The 24,923-nt window shown below is 40.2% G+C and overlaps 1 protein-coding gene and 2 pseudogenes across 2 annotated transcripts; 2 read left to right on the forward strand and 1 right to left on the reverse strand.

The window, feature by feature from the left end:
- The first annotated feature begins 7,015 nt into the window (after positions 1 to 7,015).
- LOC145489688 (uncharacterized) lies at positions 7,016 to 15,198 on the forward strand. The gene has a single exon (XM_081468726.1). It carries the CDS (start codon positions 10,350 to 10,352, stop codon positions 10,947 to 10,949), a length of 600 nt encoding a protein of 199 aa, XP_081324852.1. The 5' UTR covers positions 7,016 to 10,349; the 3' UTR covers positions 10,950 to 15,198.
- Positions 15,199 to 15,441: 243 nt separating this feature from the next.
- On the forward strand, positions 15,442 to 17,137 carry LOC145489665 (uncharacterized; annotated as a pseudogene).
- Positions 17,138 to 17,483: 346 nt separating this feature from the next.
- LOC145489312 (uncharacterized) lies at positions 17,484 to 19,518 on the reverse strand (annotated as a pseudogene). The gene is made up of 2 exons (XR_014049585.1): positions 19,305 to 19,518; positions 17,484 to 18,608 (listed from the first exon to the last, which is right to left on the reverse strand). The product of XR_014049585.1 is annotated as an uncharacterized LOC145489312 (transcript).
- Positions 19,519 to 24,923: the final 5,405 nt, after the last annotated feature.

The following is a 24,923-nucleotide window of genomic DNA, read 5'->3' on the forward strand; positions in this document are numbered from 1 at the left end:
GCGGTTGGTGGAAGTTTCTGGTCATGATGTTTTTGACCAGTGCGTTTTGACTTACAGTGCCGCCTATATATTAGGTGAAAGATGCAAGATGATAGATGTTCGATGTTAGATGATAAGGAATGTGTGTCGTTGATTAACATGAAATACCCATTATGGAACGATGAATTCAAAGAAGTTAAAGATCCGAGGCTTTTCTGGGATCTGATGAAGTATAGAATTCGCCAAGAAAGTATTTCTTACAGTAAACTAAAAGCCAAAGAACGACGGTCAAAAATGGCAGCATTAGCCTCGGAATCTAAGCTCAATGACTGTCAAGAAATGTGTGACCAAGATCCTTTGCCTGAAAATATGAACATGTCTGAGGTTTTGAAGACAGAGTTTGAGCTCCAGAATGACTACATCACCCAAGGGGCAATAATACACTGTACGAACCCGAACCACCTGGTACGAGTAAGGAGGAAAAAGCAACAAATATTTTTTGAACTTAGAAAATTCCAGAAGTAAGAAAAGTTCAATTCGGAAGATAGTTAAGGAAGGTCAATCCTCAACATCAAATTCTCAAGTGATTAGGAAAGAACTTCGTTCCTTCTATTCTGACCTTTATAAATCAAAGAGCTCTGTGAGCCAAGTCGTGAATGTGTTATTATATTATAGTTGAAATGTGTGGTGTTATAGGCGAAAATTTAATTTTATTTGTAAGCTTTAAAACTGTCTACGTGAGAGTAAAATCTCTGAAAATGAAGTCTTCCAAGTGACTGCCGATGGTGTATTAAAGGTTGAAACCAAGTATAGGAAGAGTGGTTTTAGAATATTTAAATTGTTGTTACAAATTTGTATTTGTTGGGAATATTATGTACTTATTGACTGAGTAAGGTCGGGCCGGACGGGAAAATATTTGGCACGAGGTCCGTACGTCCTGACCGGGAGACAAATATTTTCCTGTCCGGCCCGACCTTACTCAGTCAATAAGCATTTTATCATATGACCACTTAACTGTTGAAAATTTTGAAAATTCTGTTTGAACCTAAATAGGACGCGATTACATAACATCAGACGGCCGCCCGCGGAACAACCACAGAAAAGATTCTACAATAAAAACTTGTCATTTATTTCTTCGCGTCGAACGAGAAACGCGCAATTCATCGAAAAACACGACTCATTTTCTCATATTTGTTTTTCAATGTAAATTCATGCTAAAAACCCAACAGAAAGTTGACATAAAGCTGTCAAAAATATGTCAAAACCATCAAAAACTTAGCGAGTGAGAAAAGTTCGTTTCACGCTTCACTGAAATTGTTCACAAATCTTCTTCTGAAGACTCAAGAAAATGTCGGCGTCGTTTCAAGCTATTTGTCCACCTCTTGGATTCTCTTGAACAAGGGAGAACCAGCATCTGAATATTAATGACACCGATGTTGGCTCCCGCAAACAGTGTCTGGGTTTGCTGACTTTGCTGGCTTTGCTGTATAGTGGAAATTACACTATAAACACAAGCGAGTTTTATTATCTGGATGAACTGTACGGTAATGAACTTGTGTTCGTACTCAGTTTTGTCTCTTCAAACAACACTGGTGTAGAAACTGCAGAGCAATTTATCCTACTGTACACAAGGTATGTTTGTGATTTCTCTGGTTTAACCAACTTCTCCCAGAAACTCTTGAAACTCGAAGAACTTATATCGTACTTTGTTTTCTTCGCGTTGGGGTTTTCTTGCTTTTGACCCACGATGAATTCTTTGATGCTTTCCACTGAAAGAAAGAAGTTTCGCGTCAAGACTTTGCTTATTCCAAAGGTTAATTTTCGGACAGTTCATCCGGAAAAGTTGTTTTCTTGACCGCCTGCTTGCTTGTTGGCTTCTGAGAAAGTTGTGAACTTTTTCATTTGTGAGGAGTGCTGACTTTCTTCCTGTGCTTTCGGAGTGAGTTGGCGACTGAAGTAGTTCTGCATCGGACAGTTCGCCTGGATAGTAAAATTCGCTCTCAGAATGTTCACTTTCATCACTCGTTTTGAAGAGAACAAAATTTTGCAGCAAAAAACTGTTTTTGTCAATAACTCGCATCGATTTTGCTTTACACGTTTCTAGTAGGGCCGTACGTGTTTTTCCGGCCCTATGACTTCGACGCGTACGGCCCTCATACGGGACCTTTTTTCTTATGGTTTTTCATGGAAATTGCGCGCGGGGCCGTACGGGTCATATGATAAAAAGGTTTTATCTGTTGGTAAAAACTATTACAGTCGAACCACTATTGAGTGGCCACCTATTAACCGGCCATCCCCAAGCGGCCAGTTATCAAAGTCCTGAAAGTATTGTCAGTACACAGTTTTCAGTGACACAGCTACGGTGTCATATTTGTAAAGCCAGCAAGCATTTTTTTTTTTCATTTGGCCATCCCCTTTTTTTCTCTGTTTAGCGTCATCCGACCGACCCAGATTTTCGCGTTTTCAAAAAAAAAAAAGTTACACAAGGCAATGACGGCAATGACACATTATTTCAAATAATTGTCACTTTAATCTGAAACATAAGCAATTTTTTGCCTTACAGATTTTTAGTTTTTCCCTGTTCTTGTTTGATTTTAACAACGACGTCGACTTTTTCCTTCCTGCATTGCCACGATGTTGACTTTGTAACCACACCTTGTTGTTTCCAGGCTCCACGGATATTATCGTGAGGTACCGGGCCTCGTAGCTCCAGACTCCTTTTCCAATTTTATTTTTGTTTTTTTCCTTTTCCGACCGACCGACCCAAAATCAGAAACCCATTCGACAATAAACGAAAAAAAGGGGGGGGAATGACCTTTGAATGAATGAAAAATAGTTTCAGTCGAGTGAAAATGTCTTCGTTTGAATGGAAATAATTTTCTGTCAACATCCAGGAACACTGTTTTTTGATGACTTACTTGTCAATATCTCTTTAATAATATCGATGATAAATTTTATTTCGGCGGTGCTTAGGTGTATTTCTACCAGAAAACTTGTATGTTTCGTCGAAGAGACTCGGGGATGTAACCAGATTTGTTCATTAAAAATGCTGCCGAGGGCTTTGTTTTTGCCGTAGAAATATACAACTTCTTTTCGCGTACAGTTTCTATATCCTACAGCTTTCATACATCGATGTCGAGTTTGGTTTAAAACAGTGAAACTGGGAAATTCTTGCCATAAATGTTGAAATTTTAAGGAATAAACACGGCGTTTTGATGCCGAACACGAATATTTTTAGGCCCCATTCACACGTATCCGGATATTTTTTGAATCCGCAACTTTTTCTTTGCGGATACGGCTTCCGTTTACCAGACTTTCTAAAAGTCCTTTCCAACAATTCTTCCCTGGACTGTAGGTTTCGCCGTTGGAAAGGACTTTTCCCACTTGCAGCGCGCCAAATTTTACCAGTGGATTTTTCCACCGCTGACGTAAATACCCATTAACCATTGAACAAACAAGTATTGACTATACGTCATGACGTCGCGTGCGATCAACGACACAACTCGCAGAGCAAAATTAGTGTCTGCTGAGTTCAAGTACTATAGAAATATTTTTTATTTAGCTTTTGTCCTCGGATATACTTAAGGATATGAATTGTATGGAAGCAATTGAATATGGTCTATCCAACTTAATTTCAAGTCTTTGAAAGAAGGAGAGGGAAAAGCAGTGGGGGGCTGTTTATCAGACCAGTACGTGTTTGTTTACTTACGGACGCGATCTGAGCTCCTGCGTGATCCGAATCGTTTGAGAGAATTACGGTGCGTTTACCAAAACCGGGGTCACCCAGACAATGAAAACCAATCAGATGGCAGAACTGAAACAATAGATTCCAACATTTTCAAATCCAGCCAATCAAATGTCCGGTACAAAACAATGAAATCTAAACTTGTTTGTTGTGATGCTTATGTAACTAAGGCCCCGTCCACACGTATCCGGATATTTTTCGAAAACGGAGATTTTTTTCTCCGTTTTAGCCTTCCGTCCACACGTATACGGCGTTTTCGATCACTGAAAACGGAGGTTTTCGAAAACGCTCTCCAGAGTGGAGAATTTTGAAAACGGAGATTTATCATATTCGTGGGTATTCGTGTGGACGGGCGAAACGGAGGTTTTCGAATACGATGACGTCATACTTAAGATCCAGTCCTTCTCGCGCAAAGTTTGCATCTTTAAAACCAATATGGCGTCCACTAAAGCTTTCCTCGTTTCATTGTTGCTTGGGCTTGTTTCAAGCCTAATAGCATACTTACAATTACAGGTCGCCTATATAGATCTGCAAGCTGACTATACAAGGAGGCGACTCGGTATAATCAGGCTACTTTCGCTGTCTGTGTCGAAAACGGCGGCTGTTAAACGGCTCAGAGGACGGCCAGCTAGACCACGAAGGTTCTGGATCAGACCCGGGCGAACAAGCGCGTGGTGGGACAACTTTGTTAACGAAAGTGTTGTACCAGAAGAGTGGAGGGAGAACTTTAGAATGAGCAGAGACTCTCTGTACTCATTGGCAGAAGAGCTGAGACCACATATCGAAGGAAAAGACACAGTTATGAGAAAGACGGTCGATGTCGTGAAACAAGTGGCAATCACCCTTTATTACTTGAGTGACGAAGGTCGAATACGCAAGACAGCTAATGCTTTCGGGAATTCCCGTCAAGTTGTATCCAAAATTGTCCGAAAAGTGTGCAAAGCGATTACCGTTCATCTCGGAAGAAAGTATATCAAGCTTCCATTCACTGAAGAGGAGGTTCGTGATTTGGTTCAAAACTTTCACAAGACTTATGGCTTCCCTCAATGTCTGGGTGCCATAGACGGAACACATATCGAAATAAAGAAGCTCTCCGCAAACTACACTGACTACATAAATCGCAAGAGTCGCTTCAGCCTTAATGTACAAGCAGCATGTGACTATAAATATCGTTTTCTGGATGTTGTGGTAAAGTGGCCTGGCAGTGTCCATGATGCTAGAGTGTTTTCAAATTCTAGCTTAAATAAATCCCTTAAAAATGGGAAAATACCTCCATGCAAACGCAAGTTACTGCCTGATGAGGATCCTGTTCCTGTTTTTCTGTTAGGGGATCCTGCATACCCCCTCATGCCTTACCTTATGAAAGAGTACTCAAATGGTGGATCCACTGTGCAGGAACAATACTTTGGCATGACCCTCTGCCAATCACGGATGGTAATTGAGTGCTCCTTTGGCCACCTGAAAGCTAGATTTGGTGCTTTAAAAAGAGCTGTGGATATAAATTTGGATGAGCTGCCTTACATCATTTATGCCTGCTTTGTGTTACACAATTTCTGTGAGCTAAAGAATGAGAGAATTGGGGAAGAAAAGGTTACAACTGCCATAGATTACGACGAACACTTTCAACCAGCCATGGCCCCAAATAACATCTCAACAGACTGTAATGAGAAAGAAGGAAAGAAAATAAGGAGGGTACTCACTAAATATCTTGATCCCTAAAGGTTGCTCCTTGGGAAATGTTGCACCAAGAAAAATGGGACTTGTCTGAAATTATAGTGTAGCAGGGGTAGAAAATTTGGGAGGGTCAAACCTTCTTTACATTTTTGAGGGGGGGGGGGGGGTCATGAAAAAGTAGAAGGCAAAAAAGGGAAGGTCACGCAAATTTGGTCTTCATAACAAGCATCATATTTAATAGTGTTATAGACCAAGCCCATTGGGAAGGTCAGGAAATTTAATTTCTAATGCTAGGGAGGATCACAATTTTCAATTGTCAGTTGAAACTCTCAACCCCCTTCCCACTTAATTTCTGACAAGTCCCTAAACTTAGCATTTTTGTAAAAATTCACACAGTTTTTGTTTGGGAAACATTTGAACCCATGCTGGCATTTCTGTTTCTGCTTCGATTACATAATTTGGTCAGCTCTATTACCATGGACCCTCTGATTTTAATCAAGCTTGTCAACAACCATTGTGGATTGAAAATATAGAATAATATTAACCTATCAAAGGACTGAAAGTTAGTATTATTCTCAAAAGATTATGAAAAGTAGAATAATGCTATGGAAGGTGATATAACTCTGGCTAAGGCATTTATAATCTATCTAGAAGGGGTAAAAAGAGTTTTTTTTTCTTCCCTTGCATTTTTTGAAAGCCCCTTCCCCTGATGTTATAAGTTAATACGCTCAAGTCCCACTCAAAAAGTTAATACATTTTGGTGTTCAAAGCAACTATTTGCCAAAGAAATGATATGTCTAATATTTGTTTCATGACTTCGGAGAATGCAGTTTGCGTAGCTAACAAGATACTGTAAGCTTTCTTCCTTTTTCCTTTAGGAGTGGGGGTATGCTAACCCACACAATTTTAATCTCACACGATGATTAGAAATTAAATTACTAAAAATTAAAACAATTCCAATTCCAAAAACCAATTGATCCTCAATCCCCTGCATTTTAGTTGCAAATTCAGGCTAAAATGTAGAACACAGAAGAAAACACAGTTCATGGTATTCCTATTAGTTTGAGTTGAGTTTAAAATTATTAAAGTATACTATTATTGAATCTTACTATCATTATAATCACCTAACATATGCCTAACATTATAAAATAAAATTTGTTTACCATTATGACAACAGAAACTTCTTTTATCTCCCTCACCCTGTTTACTTGTTCTGTGTGTGAGGACATTTTACATCGTCCCAAAATACCTGCAACTGAAATATCATTATCACCCCCAAAAATCATTATAGTACCCTCGACATAAATTGTAAATGTTTCCTGTTTCTATATTTGTTATCTAAACTATAACTTCTGAATCTTAGAAGTTTTTGAAATACTATTTTTATGTTTTTTTTTTATTTGATTTAAATTATCTCAGCAACCATGATAATACTAATGAAAAATCATAATAAATTATTCATTTTATCTAGGTTCCTTGCTATGTAAGCAAGCTTCCTGTCGGACCCTGTTACTTCACTCAAAATCTCTTGAAATAATCTAAAAATTGTAGAATATGTGAAGTAAATAAAGACTGATTGAATGAGAACTTCAGTTCAAAATAATTTATTTGCATTTAGAATTCTAAACTTGAATCATTTACATTATATTCTTTATGTAATCATAATTTTGTAGTTTTGATTATAAAATAATTAACTGCATTAATAGCAAACAGTAACAATGTATTATTTTCAAAGACTGACTTTCTGTGTCCCAACCATATTACTGGTTCCATATTGTAAAGTAACATTCAAACAATAAACCTACTGTATCTACAAATCCAGTTGGGGTGGTGTTGTAGTGGGTTACACATGATTAACCTGAATCATCTTTTGGATTTATTGTGAATTAAAAGTTGTGATCATCATTAGAAAACAGTGATTGTGTGTATGAGAATTGCTCAGTGCTAGTGCTGGGTCCTGAGTTTCTGGGATGTGTTGGTATATTGTTATGGTACCCCATGTTCTGATAACTGGCCTGTGGTGTTGGAAATGTGGAGGGGCATGCAGAGGCATAGTACCTGACCGAAGCATCATTTGCCTGAGCATTGTAAAGCCCTCTGCAATGGAGCCAGTTAGCCTTTCCATGCTTGTGGTTAGCCTACCCATGTGATCTGAATACTCTTTATCCATGCTGTTCATTTTTCCCAGTAACTGTTTTTTTATTTCAATTTCTTCCTGTGCCAAATTTAAAAGCTGGTGATCAACAGAAAGCTTCCTCTTAAGTTTATCTTGTTTGTAGCCTTTTAGCCTTGTGTTTAGCAAATCTCTACTCTCCTTTATTGTGCCGGATCCCGGGGTTTCTTCGCCTTGACTTGTTTCTGTTTCTGTCTTCTCCTGATCCTGGCTAGGGCTCTCACTTCAGCTTCATTATCAAAGCTACTAGTCAATTCTGAACTAGCAGGGCTGTTACTATTAGCTTCTATCTCCTCTGGAATCTCTGTAGACTCTATTCCAGAGGCTATGGTCGTAGTGGCAGGAGAGCCACCCCATATTTCTTCGCAAGATTCAAAGTAAAGGAGGACAACCCGCCCGTGCCCACTCTTCCTACCACTGTCCACTGCCAAGCGAAATTTTTACCGTATTGCCTTCAGTTTTGTTGTAAGAATCACCTTGGTTATCTCCTCCTCTTTGTGAGGGTAATCCTTCTCCATCGCCTTAGCGTTTTCGGGTGAAGGGTATTGTTCTAGGAAGAGATCTAAAATGTCCGAGTATTTCGTTTGACACTACTCCCAATCGATATTTTTGGCTGTCTGGTTGACTTTGTATTCGAGTGTTACCTTCAATAACAGCTCCACCTCGTCATCTGTCCACACGAATGACTCTACTTTCCCCTTGCCTTTTGATTTTGATTTGGTGGTGGCTTTTTGACCAGACTTTGACGACATTTTGAAAGAGTTTAAAGCTGATAAAACAGGTTACAACCCACGCGACGCGACGAGTAACAAACAAAGATGGCGCCAAGAAATGAATTTCGCGGGCTCCAGTCTCTTCCACAGCGCATGCTCTATTGGTTACAGTGCATGCTCTATAGAGAGAGCTAGCGTATTTACCTGGCTTTAGCGTATTCGTGTGGACGGGCGAATACGATTTGAAAACGCTACGTGTGGACGCGTATTTTTTTGAAAACGGAGAAAAAAATCTCCGTTTTCAAAAATATCCGGACACGTGTGGACAGGGCCTAAGGTGTTTGTCAATAAATTGTCAAGCTTACGCCGTTAGTACTTTCGCGTTAGAAGATGTTTCGTGTTACTTTACTTAAGATTTCACATTTACAAGCGTGATAAACTCATTAGATTGACCGTTTTCCGCTTTTGAACGTACAGCCACACAAAAAATCTTTTTTACGGTTGTTGTTTAAAGTCATAGAATAATAGATTTTTGACATTTTTTACAAAGTAAATTCCGCTCCTGCTGTCTGTGCGTGTTTCTATTTTTACACACCTTTCGGTTGTCCAGGACGTAGTTCTCGAAAAAACTATCGCGTACACTGTCTCAGGAGCACTACATTTCGGAGTTTGAGCTCCCTTTCTGGGTTATCAGTGTATTGAAACAACATCTTCATGAAAATTCAAACTACTTTTTTTTCCGCATTGTACTATCGAAGCCTCAGCCTGTAAAATCACTCAAGCAAAAACAAAAGACAGACGCATAGGAGCTTCCCCTGGATGGAAAAATCGAAGATATTTCGAACAAAGAATTCATTTTTGTATCAAGGTTACTTTTCATTTCTCCTGCTTGAAGTTTGCTTTCAGCTCCTTTCAGTTACATTGAAAATAATCCCTTTCCAATTCGTACATGTCGAACCTGCGTTGAGGCGGGGCAAGGGTATTTTCGTGACGCCGTGATCCGGTTTTTTTGTGCTCTGTGAATCGTGATTTGATAAAAAACTGTTCCGTGAATCGTGATTGAAGTGTATTCCGTGAGGCGTGAAATGCAAAAGTCCTTGGCTGTGAATCGTGAATAGATAAGAAATAAATCGTGAATGTCTAAAGTTGAGTTCGTTGCTGAATTTCACTGGATTGCTATCAGATTTTTTCCGTGACCTTAGTGAATTTAACGCTTGAGTCAAGCCGACTAAGAGTAGCGGCAAACGAAACATGTTGACAGGTTTAAATAAACCCGTTGATTTCTTGATCACCGTATTAGCCAATGAACCCGTCTCAATAGGATTTTTGACTGATGAGCCATTGATGAACGACATGGGTGGACTCGGCGTAACTCAGACTGGTAAAGATCATGCATGGCTGCTGAATCCGACAAAGTCCTCGCGGTTGTTGAATCAGTTATGTTTTACCATGCTGAGCCAGAATCAGGCACTTCCAAATTTGCTGGATCCAGGGAGCGTGTCAGAATTGGCATAAGAGATTCGCACAAAATTTTAAGTGTCTTTTTAAGATATGTGACTAGAGGGTAACGCATAGGGAAGAGCAGAAAACTCTTCCTTTGGTCTGCCGATGGGAGTTTGCACTGACAATTGCAATGTCTTTGTCACTGGCCCTCAGACACGATGCGTCAAAATTCTGACTACAATTACCGCTACAGTCACCTATCTGAAACACCTTGGCAAACTGTTCCGCGCATTTTCAGTTCATCTGAAAGAGACGGTTCCACGCCTATCAATAGCTGAAGCTCTGCAAGAAGTCGGTGATCTCAAACGATTTCCAGAAGGAACTGGGAGTACTATACAAACAATTATTGACTCCCAGAAAGCCTCAAACGGCTCTGACGGTACTATCTCGAACCTGTCGCTTAAGTCCGTACAAATGATGTACAATCAACTTAATCGGCTGGATGATAAATTGAAGTCTACCAAAGAAGACATTCACGTTGATCTTCATGCTTGTCTGACAACCCAAGTGGAAAATCTGCACGCTGTTGGTCATTTCAAGGATCATTAACTACTCCCGTAATATGGGAAACACTGTTTACGAAAGCATCAAAAGGATCACAAGCTGGGCAGTCTATTATTTCACTCACCCAACATCCTACTATCCAATTCCAGACAGCTCAGTTCCACTGCAAGACATTTCCAAACTTTCGTATCGTGGCAAAACAAGGCACTTAAATTCCACCCAAGAGCAGATCATGAGAGAATGGGCAGTTCAGCATGGCAAGTGCGTTCGACAGAGAACTATGAGGCAAGAAACAACGAAGTTCAAGGTTGGCACTATGCCTTTGAATATCTATCGTCCAGCAGATTCTGTTTACCCAAAGGACAAGATCCACCTTGAACCTACTGCAAAGTATCAGCCAGCTGTTCCACCAATCGTCGACGAACAAGAAGAGCAAGAGCAAGAAGTCACCTTCGCTCATCCTGAAGTGTCTGAAGCCCCCGAAGTCCCAGAAGATGATGTGCAGTATGACACAGACAGTGGGCCTGACGATGCCGTGGAAAGTGACAACGACGACGATACTCTGACCTTCTTAAGAGCCGTAACAACTCGCAGTGGAAGAGCTGTCCAAGTCCGATATCCTCTTAAGAGGTCTCTCAAAGTAAAACCAACAAATTAAGATTTCAAATATCACCTTTCCAACAACTGTAAATTATTGGCAAAGTTAAAGAACGCACTTTTTTGTGCAGATTTTGATTACAGTTTCGTGCACATGTTCGAGAATCGTGAAAAGTGAATTTTTTGTTTCTTGATTCGTGAAATCGAAAATTTAGTATCGTGACTTCGTGACAAGACCTCCCCCCCTTGCCCCCCCTCTGCGTTCATGCGAAACTGCTCAGAGACCATTTGAAGGGTTTCTTTTAAACAGCCACGACAATATTCACACAACACACTCTGTTGGCGATATATGTTTACGAGTCACACTCTTACGCAGCTTTTATTTCCATGTATTTTCCAAACCAACCAACGAACCCATGGAAAGTGTAGCATATAATTATTCTTGAACCCGCAAGCACGCGAAACTACTAACGGTTTGAGCTTGGCAATAGACCTTTCCCGCATTCCACTTCAGTGCGTACGAACAATAGCACCAGAGCGAGGTTGGGGTGGACATTTTCATAAATTTGCTGTATTTTTGTCCACCCTGACCTCGACTCGGCGCTATTGTTTGTTGGAATGCGGGAAAGGTCTATTTGATATGCGACACCGTAATTGCGTAAGCATCACAACGAACAAGTTGAGATTTCATTGTCTTGTGCCGAACATTTGAGTGACTGGAACTGAAAATGGGACATTAGATTGGCTGTATTTGAACATAGGCACGCAAGCCGTGCAAGATTTATTTTTGTTGTGAACTAAAAGTCTCGGAGATAGGAGCATTCATGGAACTGTTTACAGTACTGATTTAGTTAATTCAACAAGTTTTTTTGGTTGCAATGTACAGCAAGAAAGAAGCTGCGAATTTATGATGTACATACGATGTTACATCGGTAATGGTAAGATAACTAAATAGTAAGCCATAAAATGTTTGACTGAACAAACTACAGAAATCTGACACGTCTCCAGATTAATGGAGATACCATCTTATTTTCTAACAGGCAATTTGATTGGTTCTTTGATGCAACCCACACTGTGATTGGTGTGACACGCGCACATGCATAACTCCCTTACCTCACCGGTCACATAGCCCTTTCAACCCCCAAGAGGAATTTTTGCTCAAAAATACTCAAGTTAAGAGAGCTTTTCGCATTTTATATGACGCTATGCCGCTATGGCGCTAAGGTGTAAACCTTAATGTTTGTTTAATTAATTAATTTCAATTAAGTAATTAGTCTAGGGGCAAGGAAGTGGTGCGGGTGGGGTGGGAAAGGTACATGTGTACTCTACGTAAAACATGTTCCATCGCCGTCGGTTAGATAAAAATATTGGAAAGCTATATATTTGTTTCAGGTAACCCCTTGCTCTAGCGTTCGTGGCTTCTATATTAGGTGGAAGAGACTTTGCATACGGAATCACGTACAGATGTTGACTGGTTTCCCTTATGGTAGAACTCAACATGTAAGACGCATGCGTTCTAGCATCGTTAGTGTTATATCTTTCCACGCGGTATTTTATATGTCATGTCATGTGACCAAGGACGGCACTTATTTTTCCGGTAGCGCCAATTGTCCCTTTTTATTGCAAATGTGAAACGTTACTGTGGCTGCGTAACTTAGAATTACACACAGGTCGGTTCAACAAATGTCATCTGCTGTTTTCAATCTACAACAGTGTGTTTGTTAGGGTTCAAATGTATTGCTTCTCCTGAGCGGCTTGTTCAGTTATTTCTTGCCTTAATTGTGTTTGTAAGACAGACCAGAAAGTTCCCAAGTTAGTGGCTTTAACACTCTTTACGCTTTAATTTGTGACAAAAGAAACCAGGAAAGTGCTCAAATATTGATGCAGACTCCGTGGCACCTAATGAAAGCGCAAATTAATTTAATCGATACTTAAAAAATACTTTAAAAAAAAAATTTGTGTCATATACACTTTAAGGAGACTCATTCATATCGGCCAAGTAGCGCTGTTTATCTTCAGTACTTTTCGTTGGAACGCTTCTCAGCCATCAATATCGTTGTGTGTTAATTTTGAATTGTTTTATTGTTGACAACAAAGGTGGCAACAGAAAAAGAAAGTGGTATTTCGTGACTATCTGATAATTAAATTATTTCTTGTTCATCGGTGATAGGAAAATTTGCGTTTTTAGTAAAACAACATCGTTTCTGTTCCGTTTCTTTATCACTACATCAGATATTTAACTTTCTTTCATTTATCTCCAATAACAAGCACATCTTCCGTGTGTCTTGGAGAACACAAGGGTTTCATGTTACATGCCTTTGCGAGGAAAACAAAAGTATCAAGTTACAAAGTTGGCGTGAAGAGCTAAATTGTCACGTTTGCTGCTTCAGCGTATTATTGAATTTAAAATGAACGAAAATCAACGTAAAACACCAGTAGTAATTAATTTGTGCGTAATTTTTGGACCTTGAATGAAAATACAACCTTGAAACATACACACTGCAAAGGGGAAAAGCCGTAGCAGACAACCAAGGTAGACACAAACCGGAAGTGAACCGAGCATGGGTGAGTACTTATGGGACTACTGTACACGAGCTATCAATTGCGCTCTGCACTATCTGAGATTGTCTCACTAGTTAATTTTTTAAACTCCCCATCAGCCCAACAACGGAGTACCTGACAGAAGGGTAAATAAAGCGTCATAAGTTTCGCGCGAAGCACAGCAAAGAGTCTCGAGCGATACAATCTTCCCGATTATCAATGTAAAATGGGGTTGACAAGCCTACTCAACTCCTACGGTTCGTGACATTTGTACATTGAATTTGCCGTTCTCTCTTCGGTCACTCGACCTTTTTGTTGCCTCACTCGTGTTTATGAAGGGCACGTCATGTTGTGTTATAAGGAGAAATTTTAAGTAGAGTTGAGCCGTATAAAGACCGTGCTTTGGCAACATTTTTAAGGTCATGGGTCTGCATGTTTTCCGCTGTTATCTGCATGTTGCTTCGTCGAGTTTGACACCTCTGTAATTTGCCATGTGTTTATGCATGTTTATGCATGTTTTGTTTTTAAGTCTCCAAGTATTTGCTTTCGAGGGACAAAATATGAGATTTACCGTGAAAATGCTGCTTACTTGCATTCTATATTGCGACGCCGAGCCCCGCTGTGATTAGAACTGTTTGCACGATTCAGTAGGTAGATTCTTATCACGGATATTTGTCGTCGTGCGTTTTTATTTTTCGGAGACGCTGTAGCTTTATTTAGAGAAAGCCATAAGTTTCTCTGGAGACATTATTATGTTCCTTACAGCTATCTGGTCGAGCTTATGTTTCTCGAGCTCGATGTATAGGTTTATTCCTCCTTTTGGTCGTTCTGGCACCACATGATTCAAATGTAGTTGTTTACGCGCACGTCTGTTGACTGTATTGTGTGTTTTATATGTCATTGTTCGTCTAAGTTCAGGCAAAAATCCTGGCAGACTTTAGTTTTTCTGCGGACGATGTAGGCTCGATTTCCGCCGCTTTCTCGAGTCCGGTCTACGTTCCTAGCTCGGGGGAGGAGCGCGGGCTCCTTTCCCGAACAGCGGCTGGTAATCGAGCCTACGGGCCTAGTGGACCATTTTACCACGGTTTTTGCACCAAAACTGATAACGTTGTTTTTCGATTTGCGACGTCGGAATGTCTTCGATATCTAAACCTGACCATTGTACGGAAAGGCCTAGCCTAGTACTACTATCTGCTTATCAAGAATATCTGATGACATTTAAATTGATGACGTCACAAGTGGTACAAAGAGCACGACCATTAATTACGCATATATATATGCGTACTTGGTATTCAAAGGGTTAAATGCGGAAGCAAGTTTCTTAGGTGTTTCTCTTGTGGACTACCTCGAAGAGTGACCTTAGCTTTGCTTACGAAATTCGCCCGACAAAAGAATTTGGTATTTCGTAAACATAACACAAAAGTTTGAGCAATCGGTTCATGTTCCTCCCGCGAAAAACTAGTCGATTTTAATCAGCTAATTAGATTATTTTTGACAAGTTTGAATGTCCTCAAAAACATGAGAAGAGTCTGCAGTCTGTTTTTCTTCTCTTGCGTGCCGCGCCCACGTCTCGTCCCATTCCCCTTAAGCCAAAACGTCTCGCCTCATAAACCCTGCTGAATTTCGAGAGAAAAACAGACTGCCAGCAGTCTAGCATACCACTAACTCATGAACTGTTTCAAAATTCAAGGCTCGTCTCGTTTATAACTAGCCACCATTACACTGAACATTATGCACTCTAAAACAACCCAGTGTATGTATGTAACTGTCACAATTATGGCAAGCCAATTGTAGCAATATTCAATACCTAAATTCAATGAAATTCAATGAAATTCAATGAAATTCAATGAAATTCAATGAAATTCAATTTCAATTCAATGAAAATTCAATTTCAATTCAATGAAACTTCAATTTCAATTCAATGAAACTTCAATTTCAATTCAATGAAAATTCAATTTCAATTCAATGAAAATTCAATTTCAATGCAATGAAAATTCAGTTTCAATTCAATGAAAGTTCAATTTCAATGCAACGAAATTCATTCAATGAAGAAATTAAATCACGATTCAAAGAAAGTATATATAGTTACTCATCCCGTTGAAAATCACTTCCGGTTAGTGACCGGAAATGGTAAGTTGCTTCCGGGGTAGTTAGAATACGGGAGCTGTATGCTTTAATTTTTCAGCGGGAACATTTTACTGGCAATATGGCGCGTGCCGAATCAGAGTTTGACGCGGAAAAGGATTTACCCAAATTTTTGTCGTCTGTGCTGGATAGGACAGAGGAATATATAAGCAGCAATGAAACAAACATCAAGGACTTGCAAGTACAATTTGTAGTTCTCGATAGAACTGTAAGTCTTTTGCGTTCTATTGCCTTTGACATTGAGCAAGATCGGATGGAGTGGGAGTCCCTAGCTACAGGCTTTTTAGAAGTACTACGGGCTATCGAAAATCACATCAAAATTCTAGCAGTAGAACCTTCATTAATTTCACGAAGTGAATGCGAAACCCTCAGAACGGGAAATCCTGGGAGACCTCAGTTCTACGTACCTGCCGAAACGTTAGAAGATCTTCTTGGACTTGGATTCTCAATGGCAAAGAATTTTTGGGATGTTTGGCGTGTCTCGCTGGACAATTTATCGCAGAATACAGTCATATGGCTTGCAAAACACGGTGCAGTTTAGTTTGTTGTCGGATGCGGAATTGGACGAGTTAGTTCTCGAATATATGGGTCGTCATGGATTTACAACAGGGCGAACATACTTAGCCGGGTACCTTAAGTCAGTTGGACTGAGGGTTCAAAGGAGAAGAATTCGTGAGTGTTTGGCAAGGGTGGATCCGGCGAATACTGCCTTGAGGTGGGGGATTGTTGTTTCTCGTAGGCAATACTCGGTTCCGTGGCCAAATTCTCTATGGCATTTAGATGGGCACCACTCTTATTCGCTGGGGTCTTGTAATCCATGGGTGCATAGATGGTTTTTCCAGACGGATTATGTTTCTCAGATGCAGTAATAACAATCTTTCGCAAACTCTTCTGGAACTTTTTCTGAAAGCAATTGAAAATGATGCGTTGTGGCCATCACGTATTCGTGTGGATTATGGTGTCGAGAATGTACAAGTTTGTGGTGCTATGGCGGAAGCAAGAGGTGAAGGTCGGGGGAGTTTTATAGCAGGTCCCTCCACGAGAAATCAGAGAATTGAAAGACTCTGGAGGGACGTGTTCAGGTGCGTGTGTTATCTTTTCTATTACGTGTTTTATGCATTGGAAGATACAAGCTTGCTCAACATCGAGAACCCAACGGATCTATTTGCGCTGCATTTGACATTCATCCCAAGAATAAACCTTGCACTTCGCGAATATATGGAGGCTTTTAACCATCACAAGGTAAGGACAGCAAACCATTGGTCTCCGTATCAGATGTGGGTAAATGGCATGCTAAACAAGGAGAACCCCTTACCACATGGACAACTAGACGAGGATCCCAATGATTTGGAATTCTACGGTGTTGACCCTGACGGGCCATCTCCATTTGAAGATAGCAATAACAATGTTTTTGTTCCCCCAGTCACATTACCAGTTGAACATCAGTCAGTTCAAGCGAAAGTTCTGGAGCAGATAGACCCACTGGCGTCATCAACACAAATGGGCATGGATATATACACTAAAATTCACCAGATAGTAAAAGAAAGCATTGAAAACATTTAACAACACTATACCTTATTGACAAATTGTGCAGCTATGTGCAGTTGCTGTGTGGGATGTGCAGAGATAAAAAAAATCAGGAACAATCATGTAACAGGATTCAATATGGCTGCAAGATTGCCAATCAAGTTTAGTACACAACTTGAGAGCTGAAAACGTACTTAAGTAACTTCAACTTGTTTTATTTCAGTAAAATACAACAGTAACATCAGCAGTTATCTCTGGTGGAACAGATATTATCCTCGCATTTTAATGGATATGACACTGTGATAGAATTAATTAGTGAAAGTTCTTGTGACTAAAAACACTTACAAATAATGTCAACTTTTTGTAACCTATAATCAGAACATTACAGCTTTCCAAAATATGCATTTGCAAAGGCCAAATCATAAAGATTAAATAGTTGCTCCTCACTTGGCAGCAATGAACCATTTGTACATCTTGGTAAGCTCAAGGTATTTGCACAGGTGTTAGCAGTAGGTAGAAAAGAGCATTCTGAGTGGGGGTTTGTGCCATGACTTGTTGCCTCAACGAACTCTATAGAAGGTGCTACTCTAAACCCTAGTAGGGGCTCTTCGTCACTGCCAGTAACAAATTGAAGTATATGCCCCAAAGTGATTGCACCCCTCTGCCCACTTGCTGCAAGTCTGGTGTATTTAGAGAACAACTCATAAATTTGTTTCAAAACAGCGTGCATTGCTACCCTCTTCAGAAAAATTTGGTGAAAGAAGGGCCATCAACTTTCTTCTCGATAAAGCATAACTTTGGGAAGGTCTGAAAAGATGAAGGAAGTTAGGTATAGCATTCCCTATTTCATAAAGCCCCAGGTTTTTAAAACCAATTCAAAGCTTTACAATACAAGGGCTTGATGGCTCTTGGGAAGAAAAAAGCACTTAGAGGTTATCTTCTTTCACAAATCTGGGGATACTGCCATTCTGCAAAGTGCTAAGGGCCATAATAAGCCCAATGGTTGAATAATCATTAGCAAGATGGTCTTTAAGACCATTGTCAAAGTATGTAGCTTTAATATCTCGTAAACATAGGCGAAAGAACTCTTTTCAAGGGCCACCATAATCCTCAGCACACTCACCATAAAATCCAACTGAGAGTGTTAGTCTGGGGTCTTTTAAAAATTGCACTTCATCCATTGCTGATTTTAAAACATCTTGGCGATTGATTAAGATGAAGTTGGTTTCACCCTCTAGACTTTCAGAAACATCTTGCACATCCAGTGGCCTTCCGCTTACAATCACACTTTGTGCATAACGTAAAATTTCTACAGGATTCTCAATGCCATTGGCTCTACAGTAATTTACACAACGCTTTGCAAGCAAATCCACTGATGGATCTTCAGTGTTATCAGCTAGTGTCTCCTCCCCTGCTGACTGAAATCCGGTACTACCCTCTTCAGAAATGGGTACTGATTGCATTTCACTTTGCTTCTGTTGTTCAGAAACTGGTTGACTCAACATTTCTGCCAAAAAAGTAAAATTACAGGATAAATAAATATTTGCTGACAACTTGCCTTGTGAGGAACAAGCCAGAAGCTTTGTACTATGACTACAGAAGGAGATGGGTTTTTATGCCAACAAGAGTTTTTACCATGGGCAACTGTTACACACATTGCCGGTTTACTATTAGCACTAGGAATATGATCTGCAAAAATTTGAAAATGAAAAAAAGATCTCTTACTCTATTTTACAGAATTCAAGTACTGTAGTAAAAATGAAATGTTACTATGGTAACAATTTAGTTTCGGCATTAAAACTTTGCCTCAAATAACTCTAGCAAAGGAAGAAAGACAATTTCAAACTGTCTTAAGTGTCACTATACAGAGCAATGCTGGCACACCAGGAAATTATTACACTAATAGGCACACAATCTACATTGTTTCGATTTCCACAAATGTATGAGAGTATGTTTAACCTTTGAGGGCCAAACAACCCATTTTCAATTTAACAAAGTTTTCATTCTTGTTTATAATTTATTATCCACATCCAGGACTAGCAAATTAACAACGTTGTCCCCTCCTTGTCTTAGGTTCCCTGGGGATGGTCCATGATACCTTGACATACAAAAAAGGCAGCAAATTTAATGTTTTAATGTTAGTATTGTTTTTTTTTAATTGTATTAACTAGGCCCAAATTAATGACAGCAATAACATACTTACCAGGCAAATCATCATGATCTGATGAGCTATTTACGTCACCATCGCATATTAAACAGTTCAGTCCACTTTTCAGTTTAACATAAATAGCTCCTTGTCCGCAGAGCAGTTTCACTTGCTTGTACGAGTACTCTCCACAACTGACAGGTATGCTTAACTTCCGCCGGTTAGCAGGAAGAAACACAAAATCCCCATTACTGACTAATGGATGTTTTAGTCAAATTGCATCGCCAATTTTGGATCGAATTTCTGCCTCTCCATCCGTGCTCACTAAATTAACAAATCCTCGAAGCAAAATGTTGTCATGGTTAATTGACAAATTTTCTTCGTCGTCGTCGTCGTCCTCCACATACATAAGAGCAAATTCAAACGGTTTAGGCTGTTCTGGAGTTGTTTTTTGTTTCTTTGCTCCACTACTACCAGGTACGGTAGAAGGTGATGCTGCTCGAAGTCGCTCCCGTTGACTCAAGCGAGAACACAATCCTGTACTTCGACTTCTTTGCAACATGGACCGAGCTCGTTCGACAGCACTGGAAACGTTGCTCGTTGAACTGAAGTTATTTCCTGATACCCCTTGTGTGACTGAATCCGTACCGTTCCCATCTGAGCTGGAACTACTACTGGCTAAGACTTGCGAAATCAGTCGCGAGCATTCACCCAGCGAATCTGCAAGATTTCGAAGACTTTCCTTCATTTTGTTGGCTAAAATGGCGGGAGGAGATTTGGCCGATTCCCGGATGTTTCACCCAAGATGCTTTGCGCATTGAATAAATTTTCATTGAATTGAAATTGAATTTTCATTGAATTGAAATTGAATTTTCACTGAATTGAAATTGAATTTTCACTGAATCGAAATTGAATTGAAATTGAATTGAAATTGAATTTTCATTGAATTGAAATTGAATTTTCATTGAATTGAAATTGAATTTAGGTATTGAATATTGCTACAATTGGCTTGCCATACACAATCCGCTCCAAACCGGACTAAAAATCACAAACCGGCAACATACACGTCAGTCTTTATTTTTCAATTACCAAAGTCGTTGTGTTTAATACAATAAAACGCTCAAGACTTCATATACCTCACTTAAGTTATCTTGAAAAAATATAATTTCCTTTTTCTTCAATTAAAGTTCGTGTTGGTTATTAATGTGAATAAGCGAAAACCCTGATGACATTGAAGAGAAAAGATTTAGTTTCATTAAAACGTATCGTCTCCTTCCAGTAGTAAACAAGAACCATTATAATTGTAAAATCGTCAAAGAATAATATATTTTTGTTCTGTTGACGAACTTAATCGTAGTCTCTTCGCTTTTGCCATTGAAACTTATCAATGGATGCTGAAATTAACGACACGCCCGGAACACTCATTACGAACTCTTCAGCAATATTTAGGTTTCAATCTGATAAAACAAGCAAACGATTTGAACCTGGTCACAACCTCTTCACATTCCCAATAGTGCATTCCGCCCCCCTAAAATACAATTGATCCTATCATAGAAACCACATCAACTTGTTTTTCATTAGGCGAGTTCATACTACGTACGTAAGTAGGCCTTAAGTACGCCCAAGGTCTACTTGGAATGTGAACGGGGTTTATTTTAGTTCAAGTACCTTACTTTGTAACCTTAGAAACGGCGTACTTTCAAAGGAGCCGAAGTGCGCTCTTAAGTCTAGTTTTGCTGTTCTCGAATGCGTTCTTAGGCACTATCAAAACACGCGAAAGTGATAACACGTCAATCAACTAAACGGCGGGAAAAGCTAGTGCACGCAAACCTTGGCGAAGCAAAAAGCATGGATTACAACGCAAGCCGGCCTCGCTTCTTCGCTCAGCAACAATACCGATTAGAGGACGACGATTCCGTGGACTTAAGCCTCATGTAAGTGCAGTTTCATTTATTTATTAAACCAGTTAAAGACTTTTGAACAAATGTTCTGTTTTACTCTTAATAAAATCTTAATAGCCATGTTTTCATAAGCATGCTTTCTGTTCGATAGCAACAACTTAAACCAAAGATTTGCCGGAGCAGTACCCGTAACGATTAACCAGCCACAAACGCCTTTCCGCAGTGGACAACTCTTTCATTTCCCACCACACAGCCAGACCTTTTACCGTCCTGCTGCATTTCAACCGAGCGACAGTCCACCACAAAGCAACAACAGCTCCCTAGTATCGCGAACCCCATCACCAGGGCCTGAGACTTCATCCGCTAACTCAAGCCGGGTCAGTAAAACAAGTTCCGAAGGCAAAAAGAAGACCAAATTAAAGGCGTCTGACTGGACAGAAGACGAAACTCGTGAGATGCTGGCAGTATGGGGGCCACGGTACAGCAAGCTACGCAGTGCGTCCAACAAAGAAAGGATTAAGATATGGAATGAAATTTTTATCGCATACAAGGAAAGCTGTCCTGACAGCGAAAAAACTTTGCCGCAGGTAAAGAAACGCCAGCAAAATCTCGAGTACGAGTATAAGCTTTTAAAGCAACGCTCTCAGTCGACCGGCGAAGCGGGGTTTAAGAAAATCAAAGAGGGGTTTCCATACTTCGACTTTTTCGACGACGTGATGGGTCATCGCGATAGCGTTGACCCATCCAAAATGGCACTCGAAGGCTCTTCCACGTTTGCCTTCGAAGAAGGCAGCAGCACATCACTCTCTCCACAAGGAAGCGTGGCCGACACAGAAAACATGGAAAATGAATTCGAAACTGCGACGCCCAATGAAGGAGTGAAACGAAAGGCAACTGATAAGCCAGCGAAATCTGGCAGCAAAGGAAAGAAGAGACGTGATGAGCAAACAGCGACGTCTGAGTGGCAGACAAGTTTTCTACAACTTATGGAACGAAGCATAGAGCAAGATAACATACGATTTGAACGTTCCACAGAAATGCTTCGGGAATCACAGAGGAATCAGTTGGAACAAACAAATGCAATTCTCGCAGGGTTTAAGGACATTTTCAAAGATTTGGTGTCAAAGTAAATCAGTGCACATATTTGATGTTCTAAAAAGGAGACAGTTGTATTAATTCTAATTATATATATATTTGTTACTGTTCTGCTGTTTTGTTGTTGCCTGTATCGGCAAGTTTATATGTTTATATGACATTTTGGTGCTACACATAGCATTCGTTAACAAATAAAACCTGCAGTTGGAAAATGTAGTGTTACAAGTTATCCCGCACAAAGTCTTTTAAAGCATCTCTCACATCGTTGCCAGTTTCAAATAGAAGTCTGCCTTCATCTTCATCGTCTGAGTCATCATCGGAGTCGCAGCCATCATCATATAGATCACCTCTCTCAATGCAAATGTTATGCAAAACACATGACGCAACAACAGTTTTCGTAAGGGTTGTCGTTTTCTGCTCAATTTTTTTCATAACAATTCGCCACCGTGATTTTAACATGCCAAATGCACGCTCGACTACGCATCGTAGGACACTGAATTTTTTGTTGAATTTTTTTTGTTCAGGAGTTAAGTGCCCCCTGTCTGAGTAAGGTTTCATGAGCCAGCTGGTAAGGGGATATGCACTGTCTCCAGCGAGAAGAGGGCCGATTTCTACTCCATTTATATTCCTCGTCGGGCCAGCAAGAATTTGCTCATTTTGTGCCAAATCGTATAGTCCACTTAGTCTAAGGACGCGAGCATCGTGTATGCTGCCTGGATAACCAACGGTAGCATGGATGAATTTCAGGTTAGAATCAACTATAGCTTGAAGGTTCACACTATAATGCTGCTTACGATTATAGTAATCCTCGTGATTTCGTGGTGGAGCATTTATCTCTATGTGGCAACCATCTATGGCTCCGACAATTTGAGGTATGCCATACATCTCTTCGAACTCGTCAACCTTTTCTGTAATTTCCTGCCTTGTCAAGGGAAATTTTATGAATTGATCCTTCCTACGAAGAAGAGCGCGCTCGAATTCACTACAAATGCATTTCGCTGTTGACTTTCCGTATCCAAATTGTAACCCACAGCTTCTATAACTGTTGCCGGTTGCAAGTCGCCATAATGCTAAACCAACTCTTTCTTCTACACTAATTGGCACTCGCATCCGCGTGTGTTGTTTTTGTATATCTGCTCTTATTAGGTCACATAGGTATTCAAATGTTGCGTGAGTGATACGAAAATGTTCCTTCCAAAGAAAATGCAGTGCTGGATTAGCTATAAGAAGGCGAAACCAGTTCTGTGGTCTAGGCCAAACCCAAGCTCTTCTTTTCAGTTGTGGTCTTTGTTGTTGTGAGTGCCCTGCCATATAAATAAGCAACATCCGACGGTTTCGCCGGCTAATTCTAAAGGCTTCCTCCATTAAAGCGAAGCAATACATTTGTTGAAGCATGAAAGACCGCTGTCGCAAAAGTAGGAAAGCAAAAATCAAAATAAGGGACGCTATTCGAACGTTTCGAGGTCGCGGCATAATGAAGCTTTGAGTGTCTTGACTACATTTGCTTTGGCGGGTTTTACCGCGTAGTTTGATTGACAAGCGATTCCGCAAGTAGCATACTTTGCAATTTAGTATGAACGCTTATCTTTAAAAGTTAGCACCGCCAGTCTCAAGTTCACTTGAGTTTTTATCGTACTTAAGGCCTACTTGGGCCCTAGTATGAACTTACCTATTGAGATCTTAAACCTAATAGTAAACATAGGCATACGAGCTGTGGAGGGCGAGGGGGCTGCAGCCACCCCAGCTACGGAAATTATATAATTTTTCGGGCAAAGCGCTCATGATTCGGGCAACGACACCGGAGAGAAAACATTACAAAATAATGCTGTTGGCGCGATTTCCAAAACTCTTAAAAAGTTTCTACTTTTTAGGTCTCTCTGTGTTAGTTTGGACGCCCGACCGAGAGTCTGTAGGCGATCAAGTGATTTCGTAAGTGATTTTCGTAAGTGAGTTGGTAGTTAGTGGGGACAGTGGCCCTTCCTTACCTTTCACGCCTTTCCTTTTTGGTTTCAAGGTTTGTAAGCTGCAAAAAAGGACTTAAACTGAAATGATATGAACGACCTGGGTTTTCTGTTAACTACAAAAGAAGGACACGAATCAAAGCGAACGAAGACCAAGACTTTGTTTTTGTGGAAGCCCTGAAAAGAACCGTTTGGAATGTCAACACCGGGGTGTTTTAATTTCTTTCTTGAATTTTTCTTTGGAGGTTTTTGTCTAGTACGTCCATGTTGTTTACCCATCTTATTTACGTGGCTTCTGAATTCATGGAAAGCTTGCAGTGTACGCTGCAAGTCTGCTGTAGCCAAAACAAGCCTATCCCAAAGGACTTGTAGAAACGCCTAATGATGTTCTTTGAACGTCTCGAGTATGACTCTCGTCTCGAATATAGGACAGTTTCTGTAACGGTCGTCCAAGTGGTCTATCTTGAAACACAAATGTCTCCGTTGCTGATCTGCCTATCGCTAAACGAACGCCATGTAACGAACACGTTTTTCTTTTAATAAGTTTTAGATTTTACTAGATTAAGACTGTTAATAGAGGTCATTGAGTATTCAGGCTTTCAACATAATTATCTTGGTGAACGGTTTTTGTTTTTCACGCACTTAGAGTGCGTTTGCATCCCGATTTGAACACTCACTCCTTCAGGCATTACGAATTTTTTTCGGGCAAGAGGGTCACC

The sequence above is a fragment of the Orbicella franksi genome, chromosome 6 (assembly GCF_964199315.1).
Source record: "Orbicella franksi chromosome 6, jaOrbFran1.1, whole genome shotgun sequence".
Lineage (NCBI taxonomy): Eukaryota > Metazoa > Cnidaria > Anthozoa > Scleractinia > Merulinidae > Orbicella > Orbicella franksi.

What these genes read in the sequence shown, in the direction of transcription:
- LOC145489688 (XM_081468726.1), top strand. Translation starts at nt 10,350, where the DNA reads ATGGGAAACACTGTTTACGAAAGCATCAAAAGGATCACAAGCTGGGCA.